Source organism: Salvelinus fontinalis, chromosome 16 (genome assembly GCF_029448725.1).
Source record: "Salvelinus fontinalis isolate EN_2023a chromosome 16, ASM2944872v1, whole genome shotgun sequence".
Lineage (NCBI taxonomy): Eukaryota > Metazoa > Chordata > Actinopteri > Salmoniformes > Salmonidae > Salvelinus > Salvelinus fontinalis.
The window spans coordinates 25,757,115-25,776,352 of record NC_074680.1 but is presented as its reverse complement, the minus strand read 5'-3'; the positions used below and the strand labels follow the sequence as shown (position 1 = coordinate 25,776,352).

Genomic DNA, 19,238 nt, shown 5'->3' with positions numbered 1-19,238 from the left:
GGCATCAGAATAGAAAGATGAAATGTATTTTGAATTTTGTTCCAGCAATATGGTGCATTAAAACTGAAAGCAGATTTACCTAGCCTGGTGGAGATCCTAGGAACCTCAAGAGAACCAATCCTGTGAACTGGTTAGGCAACTCAGGTGTCTATACTTCAACAGCAAACTTAGATAAGACGGAAGTTTGTAAACAAAAAGGTAGTAATGTAGAGATCTACGGGTCTTTAGCGAAGTCCAGTCAACCTTTTGATACAGGATGCAGTGATGAGTATCGAAGCTGCTGCCGGTAACAAAAAAAAAGGGCACTATGGTAGATGGCATCCAAAGGTTTAAGAGGAGTAGCAGGCAGCTACATTTCCTGCTGCTTAGAGAAAGGCAAGATTTGTTTCTGTAGAAAAAGCCAACTATAAATCTTAGCTTTTTAACCAGCTCATCTGTATGTTTTTTAAACGTCAAATCCATATCAATTCACATGCCTAAGTATTTATATGCGGGAAAAGTTCCATCTGAGAACCATCTAATTTTTTATTTTACCTTTATTTAACTAAGCACGCGTTTTAAATCAGCAAAGGATTCCTGCATAGCTATAAAACGGACTGTAGTTTTTACACAGCCAGATCAACAGTAGCATACAGTCGCAGCAGTATCATCCACATATAGATTAAGTTTACAATTTAAACCACACAGGAGGAATACAGAAAAGGTCAGTACAGTGTATCAAAAACATGTTTACAGTGACAGAGGCGTGGGAACTATAAACACTAAGCAGCTCTACACTGCAGTACAACGAAGCCTAACTGTCAAATCATCCTGAAAACAGAGTGCTGCTAACCCCTACAGCACAGGTCAGTATATGCAGCAAATAGCAATAAATAAGTGGACTCCATTTATACAAAAACTATTCTTTGTCACCAACTTCATGCAAGCTATATAATCACACTAAGCTTGCGAGCAGGTCAAAAATGTTAAGAGCAGCTATTTCAGAAAAGGGAAATTAGAAATCCAATGATAACGGTCTGTTTCCTGTGTATGTTAGCGTTACCTTGGATGTGGGAATGAGCCCTGTCAATCACTGGTGGCAAAGTGCAGTATGGAGACTGGCTAACTGAGATTAGGAGACTGGTGATACCATGAAGAGATGTTGTCCTGCTACGGAGGGGAATACAATCCCTATCACTCACACTGCAGGTGGGAGAAAGAGAGGGGGAGAGAATGAGGAACAATGTCAAACAGGAAATAGAGAACTTACAACACAATGCTCCCAGAATTTCCTGCAGGCTTCAATAGATAAGGAAGTCCATCTAATTCAATATTTCCCCCCTAAATATATCCCTACTGTCCCAAGTCACATATTGTGCTTTCTGCACAGTAGGCATATACTAGGACATTGTGGTGAAACAACTTCATAAATACATAATTGTCCCTCACAGACTGAAAGCCATCGTAGATATTCAATCAAATATGTGCATTCAAAATATATCTTATTCATTAATCTTATTAATTTATCATCAAATGATGTGAATCAGATAAATCAAAATACTAAGAAGTTGTAATTGTAGTCTTTCATCAAGAGAATGATTGCATACACAACCTTGAGGGCTCTAACACATTTCCATCACCAGGCACAAGCGCAAGACCATGTAAACACCTGCAAGAGCTTGGTTTATGTGTACATCTGGTGCATCTATTTACGTTGTGTGCGTGTGCCTGGATCAAGTGATGAACAAACAGACCGTGAGAGTCACACACAGAGACCAGCGTTTTGAAGTCAGTTTAATAATACTTTCCTGTGGATATTTTGTCTCAAATTTCCAACAGCATAAGGATGAACCCAGTGGACCCCCAGCAGAGTAAATACAAATGAAGTTCTGACTTGTAAAGGGACTGTTCGGCATTCTGGAATCTACATGTATATGTTAGAGACAAGTGTGAAGGCATTCGTGGAGGCTAACACAGGTGGTCCTCTATGTATCTGTCAGACTAGCAAATCACAACAGAGAAGATTCCACCACCTCAGTGGAACTTGGCACATGCTGCTGTAGCAGAGGATCCTGCGCCTGCATCTGACAGCTGTGCTGAGCAAAAAGCAACTGTCCAGCTGTTGACAGAGCTACAATGTCCACACAACTGAGCCATTTTTTTCAGAGGACAATCAGACCTGGGAGAGGAGAGGAACCACAAACAGGTCTGGAACAGAGGGAGCAAGCCACACAAACAGGTCTGGAACAGAGGGAGCAGGCCACACAAACAGGTCTGGAACAGAGGGAGCAGGCCACACAAACAGGTCTGGAACAGAGGGAGCAGGCCACACAAACAGGTCTGGAACAGAGGGAGCAGGCCACACAAACAGGTCTGGAACAGAGGGAGCAGGCCACACAAACAGGTCTGGAACAGAGGGAGCAAGCCACACAAACAGGTCTGGAACAGAGGGAGCAGGCCACACAAACAGGTCTGGAACAGAGGGAGCAGGCCACACAAACAGGTCTGGAACAGAGGGAGCAGGCCACACAAACAGGTCTGGAACAGAGGGAGCAGGCCACACAAACAGGTCTGGAACAGAGGGAGCAGGCCACACAAACAGGTCTGGAACAGAGGGAGCAGGCCACACAAACAGGTGTGGCTGACACCTGGAATGGCTGACAGTGGAACAACACTGCCTTTTACGGAGACAGGTGACAGGCACACATTATAGGACTACATGGCACAGTACATAGTCAAACTACAATAAGTAAATCAGTTGACATTATCATCTTGTAACAGGACAGTATGCACATCGAGTCGTGTGAGCACCTTTCCAGTAAACTTTTAAACTGCATTCACAGGTCACCTAACAGGTGAAATATGTAGGCCTGGTTTAATAACTGTGGGATGCACTATGCGGAATAACAATAACAAAGATGCACTATGCGGAAATCGCTCCGGCATTACCTGATTGCTATAATTCTAATAGTTCGCCTAATTTCAGTTTATGTGACAAAACAAGCAAGTATAGTGCAGAGAATAATTGTACAATATAAAGCGCTGTGAAATATATTGTCCATAACCAAAAATATTGTATTTTCAGCTGTTTGAAGCTGGTGTACAAAACCGAAAGTAAAAATGAAACTTAAGAATGGGACGCATAGAAATAGCGCACATAGAACAGATCTACCGATTCTTAGACTTGCTTTCAATGAGAATGACATTTATAACTCACATTTCTATGTGAATCTGGTCAGGTCACCCAAAAAGTTACATATTGCAGCTTTAAATGTTGTTGTTTTTATAGTTTGTTCTATTAGGACTTCAGCAACTAGAGCACATTGGATGTTGACCATAGAAATGTAAACAAACCATCTGTCCCAACAAACCATCAGTATCATAGGTTGTAGCTAGATGGAGTAGGCCTACAGCTCCATCTAGTTATCGCGTCGGGGACAACAGTTGTTGACAACTGTAGCATTTTAGCTAAGCCTAACTCTTACTATTTTCCTAACCTTAACCTCATTCTCCTAACATGCCACGTTAATTATAATATCCTAACCTGCTACGCTAATTGTCCTAACCTGGTATGTAAACAAACCATCAGTCCTGAAAAACCATCAGTTCCTAACCTCCCTCTCCTAACCTGCTGTGCTAGTTCTCCTAACCTGCTACATCAGAGAGGGAGAGTTGAAGCGAGACTCTCAACTCCGCCCACAATCTGCGATAAGCAGACCAAGTGGGATTGTTTGTATGGAGGTCTATGAGAGTGTCGATTTTGGTCAACACATTATGTTTTGGCTAATTTGCTACATGAGGCTTATTTGATCGAACAGAAGTATTATAATGCTTTGTAAACAACAGGTTGAGACAGTGAAATGCTTACTATTCTATAAATGTAGGCCTACTGATATAAGTGGACGCACGTAGCATTCCGGCAACGATTTTATATTCTTGATGGGCATTCCGAGTCTTTTCGGTGAGCCGGCACATTTGGATCTGTTCAGGTAAAAGAGACGACTAATTTGGCTCCCAAATGGCTTTTTGTTCAAAATGTTTAAAGATCGACCTAGAACCATGAAAAAAATCCACATCTCTAATGTAAAGCCCAAAAGGTAGCCTACAGTACCATTATGTCAGATTGTGAAACACGCCAAATTATTCGATGACCTGCAAAAAAATTCTAATAATTGTACTGAACAATCAGCGAGGACCTGATTGACGCACTCTCGCCACTATTTATTGTTTATGCGGTGAGGATTCACCCTCTTTAGATAATTATTTTGACATTTATTTTCAAGAAAAAAGTTGTTTTGAGCTGAAAAAGCAGCACTAGCATTATGCAAATCTGGGAGCCAAATGAGTCTCTTTCACCGATGTGATTCGGCTCCCGACGTTCACCAAAAAGATCAGTTCAAAATGAGCTGTTTTGTTCGCATCAGTATTTTATAATGGAGTTTGGTCTGCTGTTTACACGCATATCTGACCTTTTATAAAATTGAATTCACCATTCATTTTCTGTATAGAGCCCCACAGCGGACGTGTCATAATACCCATAAAACCTAGCAGTCAAACAGGGAAATGGTTCCAATTGTTTTTCCACCATTCATTTTTCCCACAGGGAATTTTAGAAACACTTTACACTAGTGTGACGTTTTGATAAACATGTAAATCTCTCTCGGACAAGATGACTTTTATCAATGTATTCACATCTATTTACTCTCAGATTCTAAAATGTTAATTTGTATCAAAGTAGACATGCAAAACTACAAATCCCAGCAGGCTCCTGCACATCATCTCGAGCTGACACTTTTGTTAACAGGCATTGTGTCAATTTATAACTTGCACAAGACAGTTCACAGAATTGTCCTTTTAAATAAATGTACCCAATTTATTAATTTCTACATTTAACTAACTTTAGATAGTTAATCCTTAGATTCTTAACTTTGCCTCAATACAGCACTCATCCAGATCATCATGGCATTTGTAGTTCTTTATGATAGCTACATTAGCAGCTAATTAGTGTTACATTTTTTGGGGGGGGGGGGGGGGGGTAAATACAGACAAATATATTGATAAAATTCACCTTTTCCTAGAGAGATTTACAAGGTTATCAAAACGTCATGCCAGGGTAAATATACACAAAACATAGCCCTTATTTGAAATGTTTCTAAAAATCCCTATGGGACAAATTAATGGTGGAAAAACGATTGGAACCATTTCTTGTTTGACCACTAGGTTTTATGGGTATTATGACTCTTATTGTTGTACCACAGATAGAACAACGAGACAGATATTTCACTAGATGTGTAATTGTGATTTCCACTCACTACCCAGAGGAAGCCCACTGAAGGGCAGTTGGAGAAGATGGAACGAGATTTTGGTTGACATTCTGTACATTTTCTCATCAATTAAACATTTAATCTCAATAGTTTTCTGTTCCCAAAAATAAAATTCGTTATGAACAGAGTGGACTAAGTTTGTAGACTTTACCCGTGGCAAAAGTTTTTTTAAATCGCGCGGTTTAGGAGTGCAAAGGCAAATTGAGTTATTGCACATTGTACTTCAGAGTATGTTTTTACTAACGGAAATATGCAGATGTCTACTAGAACGCACCAATAGGATATCTCTAGCGTGCTTGGCTCTGCCCACCTCCTTGCGTCTTCTGCCCTCTATGACTCATTTGTTCCCATTTGAGACGACAAGCTATAGTCTATCTTGGTTTAGTTAGAAAACTATTTGGTCGTACTCAAACATCGTTTTAAGATTGGTTTTACTATTGACAGTTACAGCTGATTTTGGGGATGTATATCGATTTTATCAACTTAAATAGAAGTAATCTGATTTATTCGTTTCAGTCTTTGAATTGTTTCATCAAACTTTTCGCCGCCAGCTCCTGATATCAGGGCATAGAAACTACAATCGGTCTCCTGAATTAGCCTAGTGATGGCCCACATGCGCATTACGTTCGAACTCTTTTCTCCTCTTTCAATGGCTAAACTAGCTAGCTATGTTACTAACTATGCTAGTTTTGGTGCTTATTGTCAAACTTCATATATACTGCACTCTCAACTTCAAACGCCATTGTTAGTTAAACAATAATGTAACCAATCAATTCGCCGGAAATAAACTTAAAATAAGTATTGTTTTGTTGAATAGTCATGACTGGTTCGAGGTATCTATTGCAAGACAACGGTGGCGAAGGACATCATTGCGTCTTGGCCGTAGGGTTAGCGTTAGGACGTTTCTGACTGGTCTTTGAACTGTGAGCCTCTCCCCGCTTCGTTCGATGGGATATGTAGTGATTTTGCTAACACAGCCAGATATGTACACAGTCTTGTATACTTATTTTTTCCCCAACTGACTATCGTACTTGTTGATTAAATTTGACTTTATTAATTATGAGCAGTCCAGGAATGACACGAGAAAATAGCAACTCTACAGATCGCAGTGACTACAATGAATGGCTAAATTACTTTCGGACACTAAAGCTACTCCTCACCACTCTATTGGCTATAATGATCCCGCGTCCTCCCGCCTTTGCAGACATGTATTTCCATTGTTAGAACGGTTAGTCGCCTATCTTATATCATAGATCATCTTTGGCTACGTTCATTCTCCTAACCTGCTATGTAAACAAATCATCAGTCCCGACAAACCATCAGTATCAGATATTAATCAAATGTTATTGGTCACATACCCATATTTATTTTAGAATACAATAGAACTCTCTCATTGGTAATTTGATTTGATGTGTTCACCTGACCTTGCAACTAATTTACCATCATTTTGTTTTGCGATTATAATTGGTCCCTGAACCCATAGGCTATTTCTGAAATATATAAAAGCCTCCTTCAATTATCTCTGTAAACTTCTAAAAATATCCGAAACAATAAAGAAACCCTCATCAGCTTCCACTGGCCACTAAGAGTTGCTAAATTACCTTTTCACTTCAGTTTGTCTCAACTCGTGCACCTTGGTCGGAGAGGTAGGTATGTGAACGATTTGATTTAGGTAGCCTTTCGCGCTGAAATTCATACAGTATCCAGGCCATCGATCCACAATGGCCCATATTTTGGTATTTTGTTAAGTGGCCGATGGCCGCTGTAGGAGTGACTATGCAAATCAAGCTTGTGAAAATAAGTTTGCGTTGAATTGAGGGCTGTAACTTGATTGGGCGGCATTGTTCGTTCAAACTGGAGGTGCCAAAGTATGCGCTACATTTGTTTCCACCATGTGCGCTTTGATGTAGGATGAGACAGTGATAGTTCTGTTGGATAAGAATTGAAACTTTTGCTGAAATTCCACCAGATAGTGAACGCAGTAGCGGAGATAAGATTATGCAGGCCCCTGATGCTTTTCAAGAAAAGCACAATGAGCCAATCATTAGTTGTATGTTGGTTGGGGATGGTGCTGTGGGGAAAACCAGCATGATTATAAGTTACATCTCAAATGGATACCCAAACGAATACCGTCAGACGGCCTTTGACGTCTTCACCGGTGAGTTGCAATTTTGTGCATCCTTTAAATACTGTACCGTAACAATTTTCCTTTGGCAGTAATTTGGGCGAGTGAAAGAGATTTCGAGAATGCATGTGGTGAAATGTGCTCTATTCTACAGGATTGGTTAGAGTAGATGGGATTCCAGTACAAATCCAGTTGATGGACACTGCAGGACAGGTAACTAGGCCAATGCATGAGTAGGCCTACCAAATACATTATGGCAACACTAAATGTAGGCTACAGTGAATATATATATTTATACCATGAATTAATCTGCCGCTTCCTTATTTTCTGCAGGAGGAGTTTGATAATTTTCGCTCCATGTGTTACAATCAAATAGATGTCTTCATCCTTTGCTTCAGTGTTGTCAACCCAGTGTCTTTCCACAACATCACTTCAAAATGGATCCCACAGATCCGCACCTTCAATTCTGCTTCACCCATCATTTTAGTGGGGACCCAGTCTGACCTCCGGCATGATGTTAGCATCCTTATCCATCTGGACCAGCTGAGGGTCAAGCCAGTGGTGAACTCCCAGGCCAGGCGTCTAGCAGAGAAGATCAGAGCCCACGACTATGTGGAGTGTTCCGCACTGACCCAGAAGAACCTCAAAGAAGCATTTGACTCTGCTATCTTTGCTGCCATCAAGCACAAGGCCTGTGAGAAAGCAAAGAAGCTCAAACTATTTGATCGTGCAAAGACTTTTTCTAGTGTGGGGTGGAAGAAGTTATTCTGCTTCATGTGATCTAATGGCATCACTACCTCAATACAGGACACAAAACCCTCTGCTGTTGAATATTGGGGGTGGCAGTAGCAGTTGGATGGATTACTAAGAGTTAGTTATTCTGGACAAAAGTTGTCAGATATGTTGTGCTTATTGAAGCTCAAAAGCCAAAAGTTCCCACAGCAACCTGTGATAGCCTTCCACCATTGTATGCACTGCGGAAAGTCTTTCTTTTTCACAGGATTCAGACAGCATTGTATTGCAGTTGGTGTCACGGCCTATTTGCGACCTGACTATCACTTTTCTAGCGCATACACTGCATAGTCAAGTATTTTGTTTGTAGGCTTTATAGAATGTGAATATCTTCTAGCCATATATGCTTCTTGTGGAAGCCACATGTTTCAAACAATGTTTGCTTTGTCGTTTTATGTCACGTTTACTTGTCTTGTTACACATTTCACTTTAAGTTAACTTTTTTGTTTATTTGAAGAAATTAGGAGTTTGTAAATGTGAAAATATAAAATCAAGAATGGGTTGGCAGGTAGCCTAGTGGTTAGAGCATTGGGCCAGTAACCGAAAGGTTGCTGGATCGAATCCCCGAGCTGACAAGGTAAAAATCTGTCGTTCTGCCCCTGAACAAGGCCGTTAACCCACTGTTCACCGGGAGGCCGCCATTGTAAATAAGAATTTATTCTTAACTGACTTGCATAGTTAAATAATGGTTCAATTTAAAAATATAAAGATAATGTAGATTAGTTTAGGGCCCTCATTAGAGTAGTTGTAGAAAATTATATTCACTAATGCCTTGGACCTTATATTAATTTACTGTTAACATGTGAGCTCCATTTTATGGTAAGGTCCATTGATCACTGAGGGAGGCCAACAGTCTGAGGTAAATCCTCAAACGGAGGGAAAGACAGAGCTGAGAATATTCTCACCACAGAGTTTTGTTACCCAGCTCACAGACAAGGGACTACGGTCACCTGCTGTCACATTGAGGCTCCAATTTACAAGACAAAGCCTCTCCATTAAAGCTGTTCCCTTTGCCTTTGTAATATAGCAAATTGGTGTAAGCCTTGGAAAGAGGAAAGTCATAATAGATATATAATCGATTGCTGAGTACTACATCGACGTGCACAGTTGTTGGGTATTAGAAACCTTGTGCGTATTCATTTCGGAAACTGTTTAAGAACCAAACGAAACAGGGAGGGAACTACCTGAATTTGTCCAATAGAATCTTTTACGTTTGGAGTAACTCCGTTGCAAAACATTTTTGTTCCCTCCCTGTTTCGTTCCCTCCCTGTTTCTTTCCGTTGCAAAACATTTTGCAACGGAGTCGGCGTAATGATTACAGCCCTGGAAAAAAGCCAAAGTGCTTTGCTTAAGACGGAACATCTTTTTTATTTGTATGATAAGTGGTAAAATGAATGTGCTATAAAGCAGCCAACAATTGAACTACTGAGTGATTATACTATATAGCCTGCATACAAGGCCTAATGTGTCTACTGGATAAAGTTGTGTGTCATGTAAGGGTGGCTGTGTTCCTGGGGATTGGCAGTGTCCGGTGTGAGAGGGGCAGGTTAGTGTCCGTTGTGAGAGGGGCAGGTTGAAGTGGTCAGAGTAGTGCAGAAGGTGTCCTATGCTGAGGCAGTGAAGAAATTTGAGGGGTCAAGGATGAAGGATCCTGAGAGGATCTAAGTGAGTAGTAGATTTGTGCCATCACAGAGGGGGATAGCCCAACGAGTGATACTGTATATGCTTCAGTAAGTTTGGTTTCTTAGCATTTTATAGCAATGGTTATCAACTGTACCGCAGAAATGGAACATAAATAACATAGATGTTGTGGAGGTAGCTGCAGAGAAGATTTGGGGTTTATGTGATTTGACTTCAGAAGAGTTACAGGGTGTGTTGAGTAGGGGTGTCTCCTGTCCTCCCAGGCCGTTAACATGGGCAGGAGCAGATAGGATCAAAGTAGTGGAATGGAGAAGTGGGTTTTTAATGAGTGTAGGTGGCAGCTGCAGATAAGTACCTGGGTGTAAGAGATTGTACTGCGGAAGTTATGTTTTGAGATGTTTATTTTTGTGAAATAGTGTGTGTGTGTGGTGCACATTTGTATCCCCCTGCCTTTTAAAAATGTTTATATAACACATGTAAAGTGATTGAACACACACTACCGCACAGTAGGTGGCGGCATGCATGAACAAAATGTGAGAATGCCATTACACCAAAGAAGTAATGCCGCTGCCTGAAGTTGTAATTTCTCTGAATTTTGTATTTCCTTACCCTGCTGTGTTAATGAGACGTCTCATATATCCAATCTCTGGAGCCTGTCAAACTAGATAAGTGCCTCTTGTCCTAGCACACTGCTGAGATCTGGGGTGTATTCATTATGCCTTGTAACTGAAAATATTTACACTTAAGAACCAAACGGAAGCAAACAGAGAAAACGGAACGCAACTGGGAGGGACCTACCTGAATTTGTCCAATGCAAACTCTCGTTTTCATTGTATAACATTTTCTGTTTAGAGTAAACTTTGTTGCAAAATGTTTTGCAACAGAATCGGTGTAATGAATACACCCTTGATGAACCTCTAACGTTTTCTGTTGGATCAATCAATCTGTCAATTCCTTAACATCGTCAAGGAGACCATTAACATGTATAGTGGGGTGAATCCCTGCTTTCTCTCCTAGGTAGTAATTAGCATTCTGATAACAATGGTTTCCTCACTCACAAAGGCTTCTCTAGTAGAAAACAATGTGGTGACTAGAAACTGTATCTGCAAAAGGAAAAATCATTATTTTGGAATATTAGTTATCAGTAAATATATATTTGATTATGGGAGATACTCCCGACACTTTTGTTTCCCTTAGGCTGTGTTGTGCACAAATCCAAATGATTCTGGTGGAATTGACTTGGAATGGAGGAGTGGTAAAATCTAGTACAAGTTAATCATCTTAGAAATGTCTGTGCTGAAATTCACATTCCCAGGACAAACATATCAACTTGATTTAAAAACAGCAATTCAGATGATGCCTCCATATGAAAAAGAGAACACACACACTTTCTGGGGTTAATCATAGCCTACTTTATTTTGGAGGGTAACCACAGCCACTAAGGTTAAGAAATAGGGCTACGTTTACACAGGCAGACGGATTCTGATCCATTTTTCCACATTGGTATTTTGACCAATCACAAAAGATCTCTTTCAGAGCTGATCTGATTGGTCAAAAGACCAATTTGTAAAGTGTTTGTGTGTATATATCAGAATTTGCATCATCTATTTGAAAGTGTATAATTCACTAAACTGTGCATGTGGGTTCGTGCTGCCAGAATTACATGATGGAAATGTTCAAACCCACTGATATAATCAATCCATTGGAATTTCTTAAATTGAACCAAGGATTTGAACAATTAGTTATATACTGCCCTCTAAAGTTGTGTTGATGTACTGAATCATACATACATTGCTGAGTTTTTAGTAGTGCAAACATACACATTTTATAACGAATAGTTTTCGTGGTAATTCTGTCCACAGATTAACAATACATTCAGGTTGTGTAATCCAATATCTTAATGATAAAATATGCACACTGTTGCTCATGCTCCCAGATTATTTTATTTATAACATTTTGACCCTTTATCAGGTATCTATATCCCGGGTGGGGTTGGAAGGTCCTACATGTAGGGGAAGTACTCAGTGACATCACTTCCTGAAACGGACGTAAAAAATATAAGGTTCACAGAATGAACATTTAATGAATCAAAATATATGATCATACACAAGGAATGTCAATATTTATAGTGCATTCGGAAAGTATTCAGACCCCTTGACTTTTTCCACATTTTGTTATGTTACAGTTTATTCTAAAATGGATTAAATTGCTTTATTTATTTTTCAATAAAAATTTAAAACTGAAATATCACATTTACATAACTATTCAGATTCTTTACTCCGTACTTTGAAGCACCTTTGGCAGCGATTACAGCCTCAAGTCTTCTTGGGTATGACGCTACAAGCGTGGCACACCTGTATTTGGGGAGTTTCTCTGATTTTTCTCTGCAGTTCCTCACAAGCTCTGTCAGGTTGGATGGGGATCGTTGCTGCACAGCTATTTTCAGGTCTCTCCAGAGATGTTCGTTAGGGTTAATGTCCGAGCTCTGGCCGGGCCACTCGGTGACATTGAGACTTGTCCCAAAGCTACTCCTGAGTTGTCTTGGCTGTGTGCTTAGGATTGTTGTCCTGTTGGAAGGTGAACCGTTGCCCCAGTCTGAGGTCCTGAGCGCTCTGGAGCAGGTTTCCATCAAGGATCTCTCTGGACTTTGCTCCATTTATCTTTCCCTCGATCCTGACTAGTTCCCCAGTCCCTGCCGCTGAAAAACATCCCACAGCATAATGCTGTGGCATTAGTCCCTCTAAGAATTAGGGGGACGTTCATTGAGGTAAAACTTGAGGGCCACCATGTTTTCCATGAGTTTGCCTACAACTCCAGCACCTGCGGAAAGTACCTGGATGTGCAAATGTTCTTCAGCTTTTATGTTTATTTATATTAATGCAAATAATATCAATTACAAATTTGATAGATTTATGACTACAACGCTAACTTGTTTTATTCAAAACAACTGAATTTCCCAGCATGCGCATTATACCCTCCCCTGACCCTCAACTCGAAATAATCTGATCATCTGATTTTAACATGCAACAACATAGCACTCAGAAATCCGCAAGGAGTGGGCTGGTGATGAACAGAACAATGACAAAGCTAGGAATGATTTCAACGCAATAACATATTTTAAAGACTTCTGAAACGTATTGTGCAATTTTTCTTCTTGTAATGAAACAGCAGGGAGCAGGTCTCCGACCCTCAACCTTCTAGCCCAAATTCCAGCTCGAAAACCGACTGTGCTGCAAAAGCATGCTCAAGCGGCAGAGTCGAAATCCACGTTTATAAACCCAGGGTCGTTACAGTATGTTTTATTTTGTTGATGGAACCACTGTTATCCTAGCATTTGGCTATAGTTATTATTGACGTGTTTACCTGAACTGGCTAACTAGCTTGGATAACACAGCTAGCTTTAGCTATTTCAGACAGGGCGATTCGGATTTGTGTAACTTTAAACATATTATTTAGTCCGACGAAACTTGTTATTGTTAGGTTGTGTCACATTGACGGAATAACGTTGTTTTAAACAACATATTGCTTTAAATGTCTAGCTACAGGCAGCTAGTTAATGTACTGTTATATTTTGCACAACTAACATTAAAGTAAGGCAGCTGTAAGCTAGCTAACGTCATCTAGGTTTTCTTTTCGAGCTAGCCAGCTACTGTAGCTAACACGGTTAGTGGTTTGTTTGATTCCTGCAAGTAAATTAGCTCAACAGCTGGCTAGTTCTTCCAACTGTGGTTTAAAATATTGGTGCCAGTTTGCACATTATGTATCAGGGAAGTTCTCTTGCCAAACACTTGCTTTATTGTGTAAATTTGAATTTTCTGCCTTACTCTGCTGGACATTATTGTAAAATATCTATTTCTGGCACTTAAATTTGATTTAGGATGTGTTCAGGCGATCTTAAATTCAAAGCATTGTCAGATTGTCCGATCTTTAAATTCAGAGTGTTTTAGTCTCGGAGCATTCAGAGCGCACGCTGGACGCTCAGGTGGATGATTAGGGTTGATCCGAGCGTTGTGACCTCACAACGGCAGTCAAGCACCCAAGCTAACTGGCTAACGTTGGCTAGCTTGCTAGCTACTTCCAGACACAAACGAGAGAACACCTCACTCTAACCATTTTACTCGCCCTAGCAGAGCAGGTTAGGTTGTTTTCATGTTATCAAGTGCGTTGGTGACTTTCTGTGCTGCTGGAAACAATTTAATTACGCTTTTTTTGCCGACATTTACCGATACCGGCCAAATTCTTTATTCTGGCACACTGACGGGAGTGTTCTGAAATTGGAGTAGAGTGAATTTACAAACGCACCCATAATTTTTATGAAGCCAGTCATAAAGATAGTGTATTTTATTGTCAAGAGAAGGTTGACTTAAAATAGCCAGAACATATTCAACCAGATTGCCTCACTGTAATGTTACTGTTTGAAATTACATTATTTTGACATTATTAATTGTGTTGTCTAATAAGCTTTGAAATTAGTAGTGGACCTGAACCCTTTTAAAGGTAAAAGGAGCACCATACAACCTTGTTAAGTCTACTTGCATCAAGTTCTCTATGTTCAAAGGATTGTGTAGCCTATATAGTGTAACAGTTTAACTTTAGTCCGTCCCCTCGTGCGCGAACCAGGGACCCTCTGCACACATCAACAACAGTCACCCACGAAGCATCGTTACCAATCGCTCCACAAAAGCCGCGGCCCGTGCAGAGCAAGGGGAACCACTACTTCAAGGTCTCAGAGCAAGTGACGTCACCGATTGAAAGGCTATTAGCGCGCACCACCGCTAACTAGATAGCCATTTCACATCCGTTACAATAGCACAAAATATGGTCATGTGTATTTATTTTTAAATTTAAACTTTATTTAACTAGGCAAGTCAGTTAAGAACAAATTCTTATTTACAATGACGGCCTACCTGGGAACAGTGGTTTAACTGCATTGTTCAGGGGCAGAACGACAGATTTTTACCTTGTCAGCTCGGGGATTCAATCTTGCAACCTTTACGGTTACTGGCCCAATGCTCTAACCACTAGGCTACCTGCCACCCCGTTATCAATAAAACAAGTTGATTTAATATTTATTTTCACTCTGCTATTGGGAATATTTGCCACAGGTCTCTCATCAGCTGCCAGAACTGCAAACTCAACTTGTGCCAACAGTGTCTGAAAAGCACCCACAATGGAGGTAACAATAAGCACTAACTCTGCCTATCCTCCTCCACCCAAACCTACAGAGGTCTACTCCCTCCCTGTGCCGGAAACCATAGAGGTCAAATCAATCCCTCAATTTAAACCTGCAGAGATCAACTTAAGCCAAATGGTAGATGAGGCAGAAGTCCCGAAGGCAAAACTTCTGGAGAAAGTCTTCAGTTTTCTTCTGATTGAAGCAAACGAGGCGATGCAGGTGGGTAGTGAAGGGAGTCAAAGGCCTTTGAGTTTTTAAGTCCTGTCAGTTTTGTATCCAACCAAAGGGTCATTTTATTTCAATCACTTTTTGACCACACCCCTTTTTGATTTGAACAACATTTTCCACAGTGCATTCGGAAAGTATTCAGACCTTCACTTTTTCCACATTGTGTTACGTTACAGCCTTAACTATTAATTTAATCTATTTTAGATTTTCTCGTCAATCTACACAAATTTTTACAAATAACTGAAATACCTTATTTACATAAGTATTCAAACCCTTTGCTATGTGACTTGAAATTGAGCGCCAGTGCATCCTGTTTTCATTGATCATCCTTGAGATGTTTCTACAACTTGAAGAGAGTCCACCTGTGGTAAATTCAATTGATTGGACATGATTTGGAAAGACACACTTGTCTATATAAGGTCCCACAGTTGACAGTGCATGTCAGAGCAAAACCCAAGCCATGAGGTCGAAGGAATTGTCCGTAGAGCTCCGAGACAGGATTGTGTCGAGACACATTTCTACAGCATTGAAGGTCCCCAAGAACACAGTTGCCTCCATGAACATCTAATCAAATGGCTACCCAGACTTTCAACTGCATTGTTGGTTAGGGGCTTGTATGTAGGTCTACACCTGTTGTATTCGGCGCATGTGACTAAAATTGTATTTAATTTTGATCATTCTTAAATGGAAGAAGTTTGGAACCACCAAGAGTCTTCCTAGAGCTGGCCGCCCGGCCCAACTGAGCAATCGAGGAAGAAGGGCCTTGGACAGGCAGGTGGTCAAGAACCCGATGGTCACTGACAGAGCTCCAGAGTTCCTCTGTGGAGATGGGAGAACCATCCAGAAGGATAACCATCTCTGCAGCACTCCACCAATCAGGTCTTTATGGTAGAGTAACCAGACAGAAGCCACTCCTCAGTAAAATGACAGACCGCTTGGAGTTTGACAAAAGGCACCTAAAGGACTCTGACCATGAGAAACAAGTGTCTCTGGTCTGATGAAACCAAGTTTGAAATTCTTTGGCCTCCATGCAAAGCATCACGTCTGGAGGAAACCAGGTACCACTCATCACCTGGCCAATACCATCCCTATGGTGAAGAATACTGGTGGCAACATCATGCTTGGGGATGTTTTTCAGCGGCAGGGACTGGGAGACTAGTCAGGATCAAGGGAAAGATAAACGGAGCAAAGTACAGAGATCCTTGATGAGAACCTGCTCCAGAGCGCTCAGGACCTCCGACTGGGGCGAAGGTTCACCTTCCAACAGGACAACGACCCTAATGGCACAGCCGAGACAACGCAGGAGTGGCTTAGGGACAAGTCTCTGAATGTCCTTGAGTGGCCCAGCCAGAGCCAGGACTTGAACCCGATCAAACATTTCTGGAGAGACCTGAAAATAGCTGTGCAGCGATGCTCCCCATCCAAGTTTGAGAGGATCTGCAGAGAAGAATGGGAGAAACTTCCCAAACACAGGTGTGTCAAGCTTGTAATGTCATACCCAAGACGACTTGAGGGTGTAATTGCTGGCAAAGGTGCTTCTGAGTAAAGGGTCTGAATACTTACGTAAATGTAATAAGACATTTTTTTTAAACAGTTTTTGCTTTGTCATTATGGGGTATTGCATGTAAAATTGAGTATTTTTAAAATCCCTTTTAGATTAAGGCTGTAACGTAAGAAAATGTGGACGAAGTGATGGGGGGTCTGAATACTTTCCGAATGCTCTGTTGACCCATTTAGCATACCCACCATACCATGAGACGTCCATGTTTTCATCACTGGAAAAGAGAAACTGTTACATTTTATATTGAAAACTTACACTCAGGATGGTAAAAAACAAATTAGGGGTACAGTACTTTTTAAATGTAGACTTATGTCAACCACCCTGTATTCAGGAGTATGCTGTTTCAACTGGAGACACATCTGAGGGCGGGCACAACACAAACACTTCAGATTATGTAAATTAGGGTCTAAACTACAATGTACGAAAACCTTTATTATTTGATAAATACATGTTGGAAGAATGTATAGTATAGTTTGACAACACTGATTGTAAGTTTTTAAATGATATCAAACCCAGCTGTTAATATTTTCATTGATTAAGAAATTGATTTCTTATGCTATGGTTGGGTTTGGAAAATGGGTCAACTTTAAGCACCTCTTTCTCCTGAATATTTTGGTATTCAGGTCAAAAACGTCCCTTTCTGACCACTTCTACCATGGGCAACTACAGTATGTATGGAAAGATTCGTTCAAATCAAAAAGGGGTGCAGCCAAAAAGTGATTGAATTCAAATGTAACGACCCTTTTGTGAAATGAATTCACCTCATCTGCCAACACTACTCCCTGTTTTTAGATAAAGGACGAAGGTGCGTCTGTGAAGATATTTAACTGCAAGCCCAACAAGCTGATCAAGGTGGTGTCCATCTTCGGCAACACAGGAGAAGGCAAATCCTACACTCTGAACCACACTTTCTTCATGGGCAGGGAGGTGTTCAAGACCTCCCCCCACGCAGGAGTCCTGCACAGTGGGGGTGAGGGCGGCATTTGACCCCATCCACAAGGTGGTGGTCATCGATACAGAGGTCCTACTGGGTAACAGCTCCAACCAGGGCCACAGAACACGGCCCTTGCTCAAGATGCTAGCTATCTCCGTCATCATCATATACCACGCCGACCGCCTCCATGACGACCTTTTCAAGTTCCTGGGCGACGGGTCGCACGCCTACCTGAAACATTTCACCAAGGAGCTGAAGGCCACTACTGCCCGCTGTAGCCTGGACGTGCCTCTGTCCACCCTAGGGCAGGCCATCATCTTCCATGAGACCGTCCACACCAAGCTGCTGGGCTCAGGTCAGCACTAAGAAATACTGTAATCAACACTGACCATAGTGTACACAAATCGAACATTGGTGTGGTTACTTTCTGCTCTCATCAGTCTCATTTTATTTCACCTTCCTTGACAGTGGAAACATTAGGGATACAGTATATTCATCCACATTGTCATGAGTGTTGCTACAGAAGATCATATTACATGTAATTTGATAATTTTGGGTGTAGAATCTCTACTCACCCTGCTGACCCTTTGACACGCTAAGACTAGTAATTGTCATTCCAACAGAGCTGTTTTGAAACGGTGTGACCAGTTAGTTGGCCAGTCAAGCAGTTTGCGTAATCTAGTATCATTTTCCTTTCAAAGTATGTGGCTGTTATACTGTACAAATTGATTTTCTATCCATTTAATGTTTCCCTTTAGAGTAAAATTTGACTTATTTTTCTAAGAAATCATTTTTGGTGAGGCACCTTCCATCTCAGTTTTGATTGATCTAGAAAAGGTTGAAGACCCCTGATCAAAGTGATCTGAAGTGAAATGTCCTTTTATGAGGGGTTATATATCAACTCAAAGTTAAGTCTGTCTTCTCATCCTATTCCATTTTATCACCTTTTCATTCTCTCATTCTGACAGGAAACTCCTCAGAGTCTGTGGATTGGCTGCTGCTTGAGCGCTTCAGGAAGCTGGGCCGTTTCCCAGAGGTTTTCAGCTCCATCCTGTACCACGGCACGCGTACCTGTAGCCACCCAAAGGACTTTGGTGGCCTGCAGCACACCCTGGAGCAGCTGCTGGACAACAACTCCACCCGCTTCCCAGTCGTCTTCTTCAAAGCCCTGCAGGTAGTAGATATTATAGCTTTACATTACATTTACATTTAAGTCATTTAGCAGACGCTCTTATCCAGAGCGACTTACAAATTGGTGCATTCACCTTATGACATCCAGTGGAACAGCCACTTTACAATAGTGCATCTAAATCTTTTAAGGGGGGGGGGGGGCAGAAGGATTGCTTTATCCTATCCTAGGTATTCCTTGAAGAGGTGGGGTTTCAGGTGTCTCCGGAAGGTGGTGATTGACTCCGCTGTCCTGGCGTCGTGAGGGAGTTTGTTCCACCATTGGGGTGCCAGAGCAGCGAACAGTTTTG

The 19,238-nt window shown here is 41.2% G+C and overlaps 1 protein-coding gene and 1 pseudogene across 1 annotated transcript; both read left to right on the top strand.

The window, feature by feature from the left end:
• The first annotated feature begins 5,636 nt into the window (after window positions 1-5,636).
• Window positions 5,637-12,003, top strand: LOC129812866 (rho-related GTP-binding protein RhoV-like). Its single transcript, XM_055864808.1, has 3 exons — window positions 5,637-7,461; window positions 7,583-7,641; window positions 7,762-12,003. Exons 1-3 carry the CDS (start codon window positions 7,302-7,304, stop codon window positions 8,206-8,208), a joined length of 666 nt encoding a protein of 221 aa, XP_055720783.1. The 5' UTR covers window positions 5,637-7,301; the 3' UTR covers window positions 8,209-12,003.
• On the top strand, window positions 9,684-18,977 carry LOC129813344 (zinc finger FYVE domain-containing protein 1-like; annotated as a pseudogene).
• Window positions 18,978-19,238: the final 261 nt, after the last annotated feature.